The 15,788-nt window shown below is 41.5% G+C and overlaps 1 protein-coding gene across 2 annotated transcripts in view; it reads left to right on the top strand.

Moving 5' to 3' along the window:
* The window catches only part of nt5c3a (5'-nucleotidase, cytosolic IIIA), a 33,012-nt gene that overhangs the window by 16,368 nt on the left and 856 nt on the right, over positions 1 to 15,788 (top strand). For both annotated transcript variants that reach the window (XM_078397601.1, XM_078397602.1), the window contains 7 exons: positions 3,893 to 3,991; positions 7,096 to 7,165; positions 9,711 to 9,757; positions 9,834 to 9,919; positions 13,102 to 13,191; positions 14,090 to 14,252; positions 14,628 to 14,828. In XM_078397601.1, coding sequence (XP_078253727.1) covers positions 3,893 to 3,991; positions 7,096 to 7,165; positions 9,711 to 9,757; positions 9,834 to 9,919; positions 13,102 to 13,191; positions 14,090 to 14,252; positions 14,628 to 14,828 — 756 coding nt within the window. The remainder of the gene's footprint in view (positions 1 to 3,892; positions 3,992 to 7,095; positions 7,166 to 9,710; positions 9,758 to 9,833; positions 9,920 to 13,101; positions 13,192 to 14,089; positions 14,253 to 14,627; positions 14,829 to 15,788) is intronic.

The raw sequence follows: 15,788 nt of genomic DNA, 5'->3' as shown, positions 1-15,788 counted from the left end.
AGTTCTTTCCTACACACAATGTGCCTTCAGACATGGCCTCCTTTGGACTTGAAAGTTTGGGACATTAACTATTGCCTTCTGATGTTCCATGCAGACTGAGGATCTAAGAGCAATAAAATCAAAAGACACACTGTGTGCCAATAGCTTAAAGGCATTGCTTAAGTAAAAGAACCATGAGAGCTAACAAATACTGTGCTTTTACTCATTGTGGGAATAAGCTTAAATCTGTCATTGAGATGCTCAATAGTCAATTTATTTGTCACATACACATAAATGTGCAGTGAAATGAAAAATTACCCGCAGTTCAACAATAAGACCAATAAGAATAATCAATAAAAATATGCAATAACACATACAATCATAAACCAACACCAAACAAAAGAAACATCCATCACAGTGAGTCTCCTCCAGTCACCTCACTGTGATGGAAGGCCAGAATGTCTTTTTCTCTTCCCCTGCCGTCTTCTCCCGCGGTCAGGCTGTTGGAGTTGCCATATCGGGGCGGTCGGGGCTCCTGACATTGAAGCGCCGCGCCGGACGGTGAAAGGTCTGCGGCGGGCCGACCCAAGCCCCGCGCTTCGGGGCGGGCGAAGACGCTGCCACTGCCTGTACTCCCGATGTCGGCCCCCACCCAGGGGCCTGCGGGCGTCCGACGTCCAGGCGGCCCGCGCCGAAGCCTCCGGAGACGGGTCGCAGCCAGCGCCGCAGGTGGTGAGTCTGGGCCGCGGGCTCTGCGAACAGGTGGTGGTCCCAGCCGGAGCCCGCCAGCTCCAGGTGCATGGCCGATGGTAGGCCGCAGCGGGAACGGAGACACGACACAGAAAACAAAGGTCGGGTCTCCGTTCGCGAGAGACACTTTTACAGTTCCCCCCCCCCCCCCCCCCACATAACACACAACCACAAACACTACATCATATTTAAACTACAATTAAGACAAAAAGAACAAAAAACACAAAAGACAAACGGACTGCAGGCAAGCCGTAGCTGCGAGGGCAGCGCTGGCTCCTCCTAGAGTAACGATGAGGTACTCTAGCTTAAAGGTTTGCAATGAAGGTGTATAAAAGGGAATATTGAATGATCAGCGATGTGCAAAGAACATAGCTAAATTTAGATTGCCAACTTAAAGCATAGTGTGGCTAAGCTTTGCCAGATTGTTGTCAGCCCCATCTGTGCAGTAAAATTCTCCAGCTTTGCATATGAAGTACTTTAGCTGTGCCTACTACATGGTTACAGTAACCACCCATACAAATGTAAGTGCTGTTGACACACTAATTTTCTCGGCACTTTTCCACAATTCCCTTCGGCTCTCAACCCAAAACGTCACCCATTCCTTCTCTGCAGAGATGCTGCTTGTCCCGCTGAGTTACTCTAGCATTTTGTGTTTACCTTCGATTTTAACCAGCGTCTGCAGTTCTTTCCTACTCATCCCTTCTTTATTCCCTCCCTCTCAGCTGCCTGCTTTCTCTCAGTTTTCCACTCCAACTCTCCCCACTGCACACTTTCTGCCCTGCTATCCTGCTGCTCACAGTTGTCTCTTCAGCCCACCTCACAATCACACCAGATTGAGTACAAATGGCCCCAGTATTGCATGGGAGGGATTGCATTCGTGTAAAACGTCGCATGACAATTTTCCATAATGTAATGCCAGGTCATTTGCCGGTGCTTCAAGAAAAACTTTTTTAAAGTTTATTTATTTACTTTTTTACATAGGTTGTGTGAGAACAAATGTTATTCCATAGCTTAAAGTTTTGGAAACTAATTTTAGAATTTTTAAGAGCAAGTTTCTGTTACCTGAGCGCTATAACACAGGAGCGAGCGCCTGTACTTGGTCAGCCAAGTGGGACAGGAGAGTGTGAATACAAGTGAGCCAGGAGTTCAACAGAAACTGTCAGTGGAATCTCAAGTTTGCACATGACTAACAACTGAAAGTTTCTTGTCCTTATCCTTGTCCCGTTAACCAGAAAGAACATGGTACAGTGGAGTTAAAATGGTACTGGACAGTATAGACAGAGGTGGACAGATATTTTTCTCTTCCATCTGCAAGTTGTCTTGATGCCTAATATATGGATCGTAGATGTTACGCGGTAGAGAGGAAAATTGTGGATGGATATAAGATAGAACTAAGTAAAAGGTTCTGTTAAAGAAATGAGTTACTGGGGTCCAAATTAGAAATTAGAGTCGCAAAGGAATAGTCTCCACTAGAACTTGAGCTACAAACAAATTGGCATTGGGGCATTCACTTTAGAGAGTTGAACATGTGGCACCAAGGTTGGTATGGGACAAATGCAGTTATATCAGACCCCGTTTAATAATATGAAGTAATTAATTTTGATCTTGGGTAACCAGTCTTTATAATTCAGTATGCTCGATAATTGGTTATTATCTGTAATTATATTAACGATTTAGACAAAGGAATTAAATGTATTATCTCTAAGTTTGCAGGCGACACAAAGCTGGGTGGCAGTGTGAGCTGCAAGGAGGTTGCTATGAGGCTTCAGGGTGACTTGGATAGGTTGGGTGAGTGGGCAGAAGCATGGCAGATGCAGTATCATGTGGATAAATGTGAGGTTATCCACTTTGGTGGCAAGAACAGGAAGGCAGATTATCTGAATGGTGTCAGATAAGGAGAAGGGGAGGTGTAACGAGACCTGGGTGTGCTTGTACATCTATATACTAAAACTCTGATTTGTTTGTTTGTTCCTGAACTACAGCCAAAATGGTGCACGATAGCGTGACAATTTTAGACCCACCTTACTCACTGTCGTCCCTTTGGTGCTAATGGAAGTCGTTTAATTGAAATTGGTGTTATATTTTTTAAGTTATTCACCTTTTAAAGTTTAAATTTATCTCCTAGGGAGGGAGGGAGGATAAGGGGGGTTGAGGGGAATGGAGTGGGGGGGGAGGGCGGGGGCGAGGGGAGTGGGGGGGGGGGGGGGGAAGAAGGTGTTGCAGGAGAGGTTTGGGCCAAACGGGTCCACTTGGTCTAGTCTGTCACTGAAAGTAAGCATGCAGGTACTGCAGGCAGTGAAGAAAGCTAATGGCATGTTGGCCTTCATGCGAGAGGAATTGAGTTTGGGAACAAGGAAGTCCTACTGTAGTTGTACAGGGCCCTGGTGAGACTGCACCTGGAGTATTGTGTGCAATTTTGGTCTCCTTATTTTGAGGAAGGACATAATTGCTATTGAGGGAGTGCAGCATAGGTTCGCCAGGTTAATTCCCAGGATGGCGGGACTGACATATGATGAAAGAATGGGTCGACAGCTTGTATTCGCTGGAATTTAAAAGGGTGAGAGGGGATCTTACAGAAACATATAAAATTCTTAGAAGATTGGATAGGGTTGATGCAGGAAAAATGTTCCCGTTATTGGAGTCCAGAAGCAGGGGTTACGGTTTAAGAATAAGGGGGAGGCCATTTAGGACTGAGATGAAAAGCTTTTTCACCCAGAGAGTTGTGAATCTATGGAATTCTCTGCTACAGAAGGCAGTGGAGGTCTATTCACTGGATGGTTTTGAGAGAGTTAGATTTAGTTCTTAGGGCTAAGGGAATCAAGGGATATGGGGAAAAACTGGAACGGAATATTGATTTTAGATGATCAGCCATGATCATATTGAATGGCAGTGCTGGCTCAAAGGGCTGAATGGCCTACTCCTGCACATATTTTTCTATGTTTCTATGGTTACCTTTTGATTCATATGTTCCTTATGTTGTAAATAAAATTACTTGTGTTTGATCCATACTGCTGCCGCATGTACTTTGCTCCTAAACCTTCGTAATCCAATCTGAGGTATCTGATGAATGGTGTAAAACTGCATTAAAGATTCAAAATATCTTTGTGTCAGCTATATTCGCTAGAGTGGACAATGTACCTAATGTAAATTACCTTCTTCACAGATGCCAGAATTCCAGAAGAAAACTGTCAATATTAAGAATCCTGAAAGAGTGGAAGAAATCATATGTGGTCTTATCAAAGGTGGATCAACAAAACTTCAAGTAAGCAATGTTTCCAAGAGGCCAAGTGAAAGAGTTTTGAATTAAAGATTAAAATGGATTCTGATTTCAGCAGAGAAGGATCAAAATAGGGTGGGGCTTTGATAGAGTGAATTAGGAAAACGTTTCCACTGGCTGGAGGGTTGTAGTTGCTTCCCTTTATGTCAGATATTTGCATTTCATATCCTAACAAAAAGGCTGGGGAGTTGTAGTTGCTTCCCTCCATAATGTTTGGGACAAAGACCCATCATTTATTTATTTGCCTCCGTACTCCACAATTTGAGATTTGTAATACAAAAAAAAACCTCGTGTGGTTAAAGTGCACTTTCTCAGATTTTAATAAAGGCCATTTTCATACATTTGGTTTCACCATGTAGAAATTACAGCAGTGTTTATACATAGTCCCCCCATTTCAGGGCACCATAATGTCATGTAAATGAAAGTAGTCATGTTTAGTATTTTGTTGCATATCCTCTGCATGCAATGACTGCTTGAAGTCTGCAATTCATGGACATCACCAGTTGCTGGGTGTCTTCTCTGGTGATGCTCTGTCAGGCCTGTATTACAACCATCTTTAGCTTGTTTTGAGGGCTAGTCCCCTGCAGTTTTCTCCAGCATATAAAAGGCATGCTGAATTGGGTTCAATTTGGGTGATTGACTTGGCCGCTCAAGAACTGACCATTTTTTAGTTTTGAAAAACTCCTTTGTTGCTTTAGCAGTATGTTTGGGATCATTGTCTTGCTGTAGAATGAACTGCCAGCCAATGAGTTTTGAGGCATTTGTTTGAACTTGAGCAGATAGGATGTGTCTATACACTTCATAATTCATTATGCTACTACCATCAGCAGTTGTATCAGCAATGAAGATAATTGAGCCAGTACCTTCAGCAGCTATACATGCTCAGACCATAACATCCCCACCTCCGTGTTTCACAGATGAGGTGGTATCCTTTGGATTTTGGGCAGTTCCTTCTCTCCTCCATACTTTGCACTTGCCATCACTCTGATATAAATTAATCTTTGTATCATCTGTCCACAAGACCTTTTTCCAGAACTGTGGTTGCTCTTTTAAGCACTTCTTGGCAATCCTATTTTTGCGGCTAAACATGTAGCCTCTGTATTTTGTTTGTGAAGTCTTCTGCGGACAGTGGTCATTGACAAATACATGCCTAACTTCTGAAGAGTGTTTCTGATCTGTCGGACAGGTGTTTGGGGATTTTTCTTTATTATAGAGAGAATTCTTCTGTCATCAGCCGTGTTGTTCTTCCTTGGCCTGCCAGTCCCTTTGCGATTAGTAAGCTCACCAGTACTCTCTTCCAATCCTCCAATTTGACAATCTAGAAAAATTCATCCACGCATTTATTTTCTCCTGTCTGGACTACTGCAACTCCCTATACACTGGGATCAGCCAATCATCTCTGTCCCGCCTACAATTGGTCCAAAACGCCGCAGCGAGACTCCTGATGGCCACCCGTAAAAGGGACCACATCACCCCGATTCTGGCCTCTCTCCACTGGCTGCCAGTACTGTACAGAATCAATTTCAAGCTCCTATTTGCATGCAAAGCCTTAAACGGGTTTGCCCCCCCCCCCCCCCCCATATCAAAAATCTTCTAACCCACCACTCAATCTCCAGGTCCCTCAGGGCGGCCGACTTGGGGCTACTGACTATCCTGCGTTCTAGGCTTAAGCTCAGGGGTGACCGCGCTTTTGCGGTTGTAGCTCCTAGACAGCCACCTCCATCGACTCCTTTAAGTCCAGGTTCAAAACCTACTTCTATTCCCTAGCGTTTGAGACCCTCTGAGGGGGTGCTGTAAACTGTTTATGTATGTGTTGTTTAGGTTTGTGTGCTATTGTATGTTCCTTTTTAGTCCCTGCACTGATGTACAGCACTTTGGTCAACATGGGTTGTGTTTAAATGTGCTGTACAAATAAAATTAACTTGATTTGACTTCTTAATGATGTTCCAAACAGTTGATTTTGGTAAGCCTAAGGTTTGGCTGATGTCTCTAACAGTTTTATTCTTATTTCTCAGTCTCATAATGGCTTCTTTGATGATCATTGGCACAACTTTGGTCCTCATGTTGATAAACAGCAATAAAAGTTTCCAAAGGTGATGGAAAGACTAGGTGCTGAGAGCTCTCTTTATACCTGCATTAAGGAGGCAATTAAACACACCTGAGTAATTACAAATGCCTGTGAAGCCATGTGTCCCAAACATTATGGTGCCCTGAAATGGGGGGACTATGTATAAACAGAGCTGTAATTTCTACATGGTGAAACCAAAATGTATAAAAATACCCTTTAATAAAATCTGACAATGTGCACTTTAATCACATGTGATTTTTTTTTTGTGCGGCACGGTAGCGCAGCGGTAGAGTTGCTGCTTTACAGCGAATGCAGCGCCGGAGACTCAGGTTCGATCCTGACTACGGGTGCTGCACTGTAAGGAGTTTGTACGTTCTCCCCGTGACCTGCGTGGGTTTTCTCCGAGATCTTCGGTTTCCTCCCACACTCCAAAGACGTACAGGTATGTAGGTTAATTGGCTGGGTAAATGTAAAAATTGTCCCTAGTGGGTGTAGGATAGTGTTAATGTACGGGGATCGCTGGGCGGCACGGACTTGGAGGGCCGAAAAGGCCTGTTTCCGGCTGTATATATATGATATGATGATATGATAAATCTCAAATTGTGGAGTACAGAGGCAAATAAATAAATGATGGGTCTTTGTCCCAAACATTATGGAGGGCACTGTGCCTATAATCTGACCATGTCGTCAGTAATAGTCACTATTTTCTCATGTAATTTATTGGGGTTAATAATTGTTAAACTTAGTGATACTACATTCAACTTCATGGTATAATACTAAAATATCCAGCATGATTATTCCCCAAACTACCATTTTTACAAAAATACGAAATTCTGGAACTTTCAAATAACGATAGAAAATACAGAAATACAAATCGAGTCAGACGGTATCTGTGAAGTAAGAAAGAGGGTTAATGTTTCAGTTCTATGACCTTGGTGTGTTTCAATACTTTATGGGTGGTTGTGTGAATAATGTTACGTGCGCAATAATTAATCGTGTGTTTTAAAATTATTTTGGGCAGGTAATCACGGATTTTGACATGACACTGAGCAAGTTCTTACACAATGGGAAAAGATGTTCAACCTGTCACAGTAGGTACTTTGAGTAGTATCAGTAAAAATGAACAGCCAGATTTTTATGCTTTTACATAAATTCCAAAGCAGTCATCTTGTTGATGCTGACTTTTTTGCGAGTGACATTCTTCATTCATCATTTAAAAACTTGTTCATTCATTTTCAAACTCTGTTTACTGACACTCCTTAATCACAATTCTTCAATCTTGCTGTCCCTTTCCAGGGGTAAAAGCAGTGTAAAATTTTGTTTAACTGACCCAGTGTCTATTGGAACCAATTTACAGATCTTTAATTTTTTTAAAATATTTCTTTAGTACATCGGAGGGTCCTTACCAACTCTCGTAACATTTCTATTGGTCCTATTTCCCCACTTATTTACCAGAAATCTATTATTTCTCAAATATCTATTAACTTCCAGCAATTCTCCTCCCACCCACCTCGGCAAGGGAAAGTTCTGATAGTCAATTAACCTACCAGTATCACTTTAGGATGTGTGAGGACAACTGAACTCTAGGGAAATTACAGAGTCATGGAATGTGGAGTTTATATGGAGGACAGGTCTCTGGGCTGTGCAGCTGCAACCCTTACTGCTGTGCTCCTGCCACCCCTAGTATAACATGTGATGACTTTATTGTAAGAAAAAAAAACAGATGCTGGTAAAAATTGAAGGTAGACACAAAATGATGGAGTAACTCAGCAGGTCAGGCAGCATCTCTGGAGAGAAGGAATGGGTGTCGTTTCGGGTCGAGAGCCTTCTTCAGACTGATGTCAAGGGAGGGGGTGGAACAAAGATAGAATGTAGTCAGAGACAGGAAGACTAGTGGGAGAACTGGGAAGGGGGAGGAAATGGAGAGGGAAAGCAGGGACTATCTGAAGTTAGTGAAGTCAATGTTCATAACGCTGGGGTGTAACCTACCCAAGTGAAATATGAGGTGCTGTTAATATGTGTAAATTCAAGAAAATGTTCAAAAATATTATATTTGAAAGATACAAAATATGTGATCAGCACATGATAGAAATGATGGTTCTTGACTATATTTGTGTTTCTTTCTATGTTTTGTTTATCTGCTTCTGACGTATGATGCTGGGTTTTGTTTTAAAATTATACTTTGTTAAGTATTAAGGGTAGGCGTAATAAGCTTTGGCTTCTGCCTACGCCTTTATTTTTTTTCGGTCAGAAAATATGTGTGATTATATTGTTTTATTTTTTGATACAATGTTTTTTTTGCACTATTTAACTTTCACAACTGTATGGTCAATCAGTTGTATTGTATTGACCGGAAAAAATAATAAATAAATAAAATAAAAAATAAAAATAAGTGCTGAGCCACCGAGAGATCAGGTACATTAAGACGGACAAAGCAGAGGTGCTCAGCGTAAAGATCGCCGAGCCTGCACTTGGTCTCGCCGATGTAGAGAAGTTGACACTGGAACAGCGGACACAGTAGATGAAGTTGGAGGAGGTGCAGGTGAACCTCTGCCTCACCTGGAAAGACTGTTTGGGTCCTTGGATGGAGTCGAGGGGGGAGGTAAAGGGACAGGTGTTGCATCTCCTGCAGTTGCAGGGGAAAGTACCAATGGGATCCCACTACTGGTCACATCTTTCCATCTCCACCTGTTTCTGCTTTCCGCAGAGACCGTTCCCTCCGCAACTCGTAGTCCACTCGTCTCTTCCCATCCAAACCATCCCCTCCCCAGGTACTTTAGGGTGGTGGGGTATGGGACAAGCTGCCAGAGGAGGTAGTTGAGGCTGGGACTATCCATTCATTTAAGAAACAGTTGGAGAGGCTCATGGATAGGACAGGTTTGGAGGGTTATGGACCAAGCGCAGGCAAGTGGGACTAGGGTTGCTGGGACATTGTGGGCGAGTTGGCCCGAAGGGCCTGTTTCCACACTGTATCAATCTATGACTATGACTGGAGTTTTTGTTTTCCTGGCTCTCTAGTTTTTGCCCACGTCCCAAAGATGTGGGGTTTGGTAGAGGCTTGGATGGAGTCGATGTGGAGAGGATGTTTCCACTAGTGGGAGAGTAAAGGACTAAAGGTCATAGCCTCAGAATTAAAGGACGTTCCTTTAGGAAGGAGATGAGAAGGAATTTCTTTAGTCAGGGTGGTGAATCTGTGGTATTCTTTGCCACAGAAGGCTGTGGAGGCCAAGTCAATTGATATGTTTAAGGCAGAGATAGATAGATTCTTGATTAGTGGGGGTGTCGGGGGTTATGGGGACAAGGCAGGAGAATGGGGTTAGGGGGGAGAGATAGATCAGTCATGATTGAATGGCGTAGACTTGATGTGCCGAATGGCCTAATTCTACTCCTATTACATGATTATGACCTTATGTAGTTTCCCTGTACTATGTAGTTGAATGGCAGAATTTGGGAGAGTTGATGAAAATGTCGGGAGAATTGGTTATGGTGAAAATTGGCGAGGGAATGGGAAGGCTGTGGTCGGCCAAATTGCCTCACTGCGTTGAAAGGAAATTACAATTTGAATTATGGAATTCATTTTTGCTACATGTTTGTTGAACAGTTATTTATTCCTTCAATTCCTTTTTATTTTGACAGATGTCATTGACAACTGCAAATTAATCTCAGAGGACTGTAGGCAAAAGGTACTTTCAACTACAAACAACATTTTCTTTCACATAATCTTTTCAAATTTTATTTATATTGTTTTCATTCTTGCAGTTGCGGCAAATTAGGAACACGTACTATCCGATTGAAGTTGATCCAACCATTAGTACTGAGGAAAAGTATCCTTTCATGGTGGAATGGTAAATCCTTTCATCTTAATACAGAAGTTAAATCATAGAATGTATTGCATCTTCATCCAATACCAGTCTCATGAACTATCTTGATAAATTGTGATTCCCAATGAGAACAAGTCACGCAAAACAATATTTCTATCCTATCTAAAAATGACATTTTCGATCACTTGCTTTTGGGACTTGGAGTGCTCAAAAGATTACAGTTATGAATTTTGCCTTGCTCATCTGATTGTGAAGTAGTGGTAGTCTTTGCTGACAGTGAATTACCATGTCAGAGTGTTAATAGTTAACAGAAAATTTTAATGGAGAATACAAGCAGACAGTTGATCTCTCTTGTCTAATGGTTATGATTAAATGATTGTGCAGTATGCATAATCTAAGCAAGATGTTGGTTGACAGTTACACTTCGCAAAATATAATCAAATTTGCTATTCTCTCTTTTTCTCATCTTTTATATGGAGACGGGAAGGGGGGGGGGGAGGATTGTGGGGTTGCTATTTATTAAAAGGAAGGTGAGTTATGTATTAATTTTCCATTAATCACTTACAGCCCTCTCATTTAGCTTCCTTTTTAGATGTTCTAGTTTGCAGACATCTTGTCAGTGCCTCTAAACTACACAGGACACCAAATTAGAATTGCTTGGGATAATGAGGAAATCTTAGCCATTCCTCACTACCAACCCACTACCTTTTGGAGTTAGAATCCAAATCAAATGGCTCTGCAGTAGTTATGAATGTGAAAAGTAATCATCACTGAAGAATATATTTTGTTAGAAATGTCTGTTTACAATTTGTTAATTTGAGGGATATGGGTAGTGCCAGTGAGGCCAGTTTTTGTTGGTTACTGGACATTTTGAAAGGCTGTTTACATAGAAACATAGAAAATAGGTGCAGGAGTAGGCCATTCGGCCCTTCAAGCCAGCATCGACATTCAATATGATATGGCTGATCATCCAAAAATAGTACTCTATTTGTGCTTTTTCCCCATATCCCTTGATTCCTTTAGCCTTAAGAGCTAAATCTAACTCTCTTGATAACATCCAGAGAATTGGCCTCCACTGCCTTCTGTGGCAGAGAATTCCACAGTTTTACAACTCTATGGGTGAAAAGTTTTTCCTCGTCTCAGTCCTAAATGGTCTACCCCTTATTCTTAAACTGCGACCCCCTGGTTCTGAACTCCCCCAACATGGGGAACATTTTTCCTGCATGTAGCAAGTCCAATCCCTTAAGAATTTTATGTTTCTACAAGATCCCCTCTTATTCTTCTAAATTCCAGTGAATCCAAGCACAGTCGACCCATTCCACCATCCCGGGAACTAACCTGGTGAACCTATACTACACTCCCTCAATAGCAAGAATATCCTTCCTCAAATTAGGAGACCAAAACTGCACAATATTGTAGGTGTGGTCTCACCAAGGCTCTGTATAACTGCAGTTGGACCTCCTTGCTTCTATATTCAAATCCTCTCGCTATGAAAGCCAACATGCCATTTGCTTTCTTCACTGCCTGCTGTACCACATGCTGACTTTCAGTGACTGATGTACAAGGTCTTATCTTGACTCAGGTCTTGTTGCACCTCCCTTTTCCTAATCTGACACCATTCAGATAATCTGCCTTGTTGTTGCCACCAAAGTGGATAACCTCACATTTATCCACATTATACTGCATCTGCCATTGCATCTGCCCACTCACCCAACCTATCCAAGTTATCCTGCAGCCTCATAGCAACCTCCTCGCAGCTCACACTGCCACCCAGCTTTGTATCATCCGTAAACTTGGAGATGTTACATTTAATTCCCTCGTCTCAATCATTCATATATATTGTAAATAACGGATCCCAGCACTGAGCCTTGCGGCACCCCACTAGTCACTGCCTGCCATTCTGTAAAGGACCTGTTAATTCCTGCTCTTTGATTCCTGTCTGCCAAGCAGTTCTCTATACATGTCAATACCCAAAGCCCAATATCATGTGTTCTAATTTTGCACACTAATCTCTTGTGTGGAACCTTGTTCAAAGGCTTTTTGAAAGTCCAGATACACCACATCCACTGGCTCTCCCTTATCCATTCTATTTGTTACATCCTCAAAACATTCCAGACGATTAGTCAAGCATGATTTCCCCATCATAAATCCATGCTGACTTTGACCAATCCTACCACTGAGGCAGAGTTAAGGCAGAGATAGAAAGATTCTTGATTAGTACGGGTGCCAGGGGTTATGGGGAGAAGGCAGGAGAATAGGGTTGGGGGGAGATAGATCAACTATGATTGAATGGCGGAATGGCCTAATTCTGCTCCTATCACTGATGTCAACACTGGAGCTCCATGATTCACATTGCATCAGCCACTCAGCTCCAGAGCCTGCTCCTGTGCCGCCCCCATTGGTCACCCTCTGCCTCCGTCGGCATAACCTCAACCCCCAACAGGCCAGCTGAGCCGTCAATAAGCCCAAGGAAAGCTGCCTTGCAGTGTATCGAGTTCCATTCAGGGGGGGGGGAAGTTGCAAAAAACCCTTCCGCCTGGCCGCCGCAGCAAACTTCAAAATCTCTTCACTTTACAACTAGATTGTAACATTACAAGTTCAGCAAAGTTGCATTAGAACCAAAATCAAGTGCCCCTCCACATATTTTTGCAAAACACACTGCTCACATAACGTAATTTAAGGAACTACAGAATGCAAAATAATTTTTAGCTTGTCTGCAACAACTGAGGGCCGGGGGAGTGGAAATGCATGCTTAAGTTTTTTTTTAAAGGCCACTTGGCATTATTACACTGAAATTTAAGAGTCAGCTACATTTGTGTGCCTGCACTGAGTAAAGAACTTTAATTTCTGTGTCCCACGAGTCGGTACTCATTCAGTTCTGTGTTGATTTCTTTTGCTAATTTTCAGTGAGAACTCCATTTAATGACTAAATTGAAAATCAGAATTTTTATGTTGAACTGACTGACTATAGAAAATGTGTAATATTTAACATGAACCATATCAAAGATTGTATCAGTTCCTTTAATCTATGAAATAAAGATATTCCTTAAAGAATAAATATTTGTGACTACCAGCAAAGTAAACATTCTTTTGCATTATTTATACTTTTAATTGGAAACAAGTGTCCCTACATTGAGGCAGAAGTAATTCCTTGCTGGGGTTTTCTGGTGTTTATGCTTTTCTAAATAAAAACTCTATTTATACAGGTGGACTAAAGCTCACAATTTATTGATTGAACAAGGAATTCGGAAAGAGAAACTGGCAGCAGTGGTGAAGGAATCGGATGTGATGTTGAGGTACTGTGCAGGCTTAGTTTGTAATTTTCGTCAAAGTAAATAACAGGGCTTGTTCATTTAATTTAATTTTGCAGTTACAAGCATTTATACATTGAATAGCTTTTTCTGCTCTAGTGGGTTATCTGATTCTTCGTCGTCTACAATTTAGCCAGCCTGTTTTGCTGTTTTCTAATACTAGAGGTAATTTGGGAGTTTAATCTGATAAAGTGTCGTCATGATGAACAAGATGCCTATCTAAAATTATCCCATTTGCCTATGTTTGGCCCATTTCCTTCATGACTTGTGCATCATGACCTGTTGGATCTGCTCTGCCTTTGATTCCCTATATGTATTGACGAGCAATTGTGAATTTTTTACATCTCTACCATTGTTTGCCTTGTCCACAAATAATCTCATTATGTTATGACATTGGGTTCCCACAAATCCATGATTGATACACTTGCTGTCCAGAACTACCTTGTTAAGAAGTGCAAGGGGGATCATTGTACTTGGAGAGTTTGTATATTGTTGATGTTGTGAAAATGTGACTTTCGAGATGTTATTGTAAAGCTTGGCAAAAGTACCATGACAGCATAATGTGCGATTTAATGGCTGATTACAGTGCAGGCGACACTCACATTGGTAGGTGTTGCATGTAAAATGTCTGAATCACAATTGACAGTAATATGGAGCTGTGTAATTCATTCATGCCTCATGAATAACAAGATGGAGAAAAAAGTTTATTTTCTATTTTCACTATAAAGTTTGTAATAATAAATTCTTATTCCGTATCCCAGATATTTTGTTGGTGATTTAGTAAATTCTATAAGCACAAGCGACTAATGCTGGAACTGCCTGTATCTATTTTTGAAATAAATGGCTTGAAATCTGTAACCTGAAATGCATTGTACCTTTGCAGGGATGGTTATGAATTGTTCTTTGATAAACTGAATGAACGCAACATCCCAGTGTTCATATTTTCAGCGGGTATTGGTGACATACTGGAAGAGGTCATTGTTCAGGTCGGTGTCTTCCACTCGAATGTGAAAGTTGTTTCCAACTTCATGGATTTTGATGAGAAGGTAAGTTGGTGACCTTGATCTCTGCATGCCCCATATCCCAGTTTTTTTTAATAGTGATTTGTGAATTCCCTACAGGCGAATTTACATTACCAGAACTGTGGTACTGCAGGGGTCACCTGGATTAGCAAGTTAATAATATAATTTAAGAAAACTTGCATTAACAAAAACTATGCAAGAATTGTATGAATTTAATCAATTGAATCCCAGTTTTAATTGACCATAGCTGCTTGAAGCCAGTAAAGTCACACAGGTTTTGGAATTAAAGTATGTTGTCCTACATACAGTTGTCATGATAACTGGAATTTTGCTATCGGCTGAAAAAATGACCCACTTAACAAAATAACTAAAGTAACTCAGCGTTTTTTTTAATTGCAGGGTGTCCTGAAAGGCTTTAAAGGTGAACTCATCCATGTTTATAATAAACGCGATGGAGCATTGCGGAGCTCTGAGTATTTCGATAAACTAAAGGACAATTGTAACATCATTCTTCTTGGTGATTCCTTGGGTGATTTGAATATGGCAGACGGTGTTCAAAATACTGAAAGCATACTCAAGATTGGATTCTTAAATGATAAAGTAAGAAATTTGATGTTGTAAAGGATTAGTAGAAATTTGCAGAATTTTATAGTGCTTGCTTTTTTGCATTAACTAAGCAGACCCAAGATTTTGTGTCATTGGAATGCCAGTGAGCATTGCATTCACTTTTTTGTCGTGAAATTGGGTTTCCCAAGTGGCAATGTTCATAAGATCATAAGTGATAGGAGCAGAATTAGGCCATTCGGCCTATCAAGTCTACTCTGCCATTTAATCATGGCTGATCTATCTCTTTGTCCTAACCTATTGTTCTGCCTCCCCCCCAATTAGTACAGGTGTCAAGAATCTATTTCTGCCCTAAATATATCCACTGACTTGGCCTCCACAGGCTTCTGTGGCAAAGAATTCCACAGATTCACCACCCTCTTACTAAAGAAATTCCTGGAAAGACCGCTTGGGTTCATGTGTGGATGTGAGGGAGGAGGTATAGGGGCATGTGTGACATCTCCAGCAGATGCAGGATAATGTACCTGTGAGGGGTTAGTTTGGGTGGAAGGGATGAGTGAATCAAGGAGTTGTGGAGGGAGCAGTCTCTGTGGAAAGTGGGATGGAAAGATGTTGGAAAGCATGGATAGGTGATGTTTCATGTCGGGACCATTCTTCAGATTGTAAGGAGGTTTCCAACAATACCAGCTTAAAATTGAAAATATGGAATTTGCAATGTATTTCCAGAGTGCTGTCTGGAATCCGTGGACTGAATAGCTGGAAACATTTTGTTTCAGGTCAAGACCCTTTTGGCATTTTGGGTTAGGACCCTTTTGAGTCAGAATAAAGGACCCGACCAGAACAATGTCTGTCCATTCCCTCCACATATGCTGCCTGACCCACTGAGTATCTCCAGCACTTTGTTTTCTCTATGTCATGTGCTATTGGACCATTACAAGAAACTGTACAAAGCCAATTTCTTTTGTTAAAGATCTGGCTATCATTGCAAATGGCCCA

Source organism: Rhinoraja longicauda, chromosome 4 (genome assembly GCF_053455715.1).
Source record: "Rhinoraja longicauda isolate Sanriku21f chromosome 4, sRhiLon1.1, whole genome shotgun sequence".
In the NCBI taxonomy this organism is placed as follows: Eukaryota; Metazoa; Chordata; class Chondrichthyes; order Rajiformes; family Arhynchobatidae; genus Rhinoraja; species Rhinoraja longicauda.
This window is presented reverse-complemented; position numbering and strand designations above follow the sequence as displayed.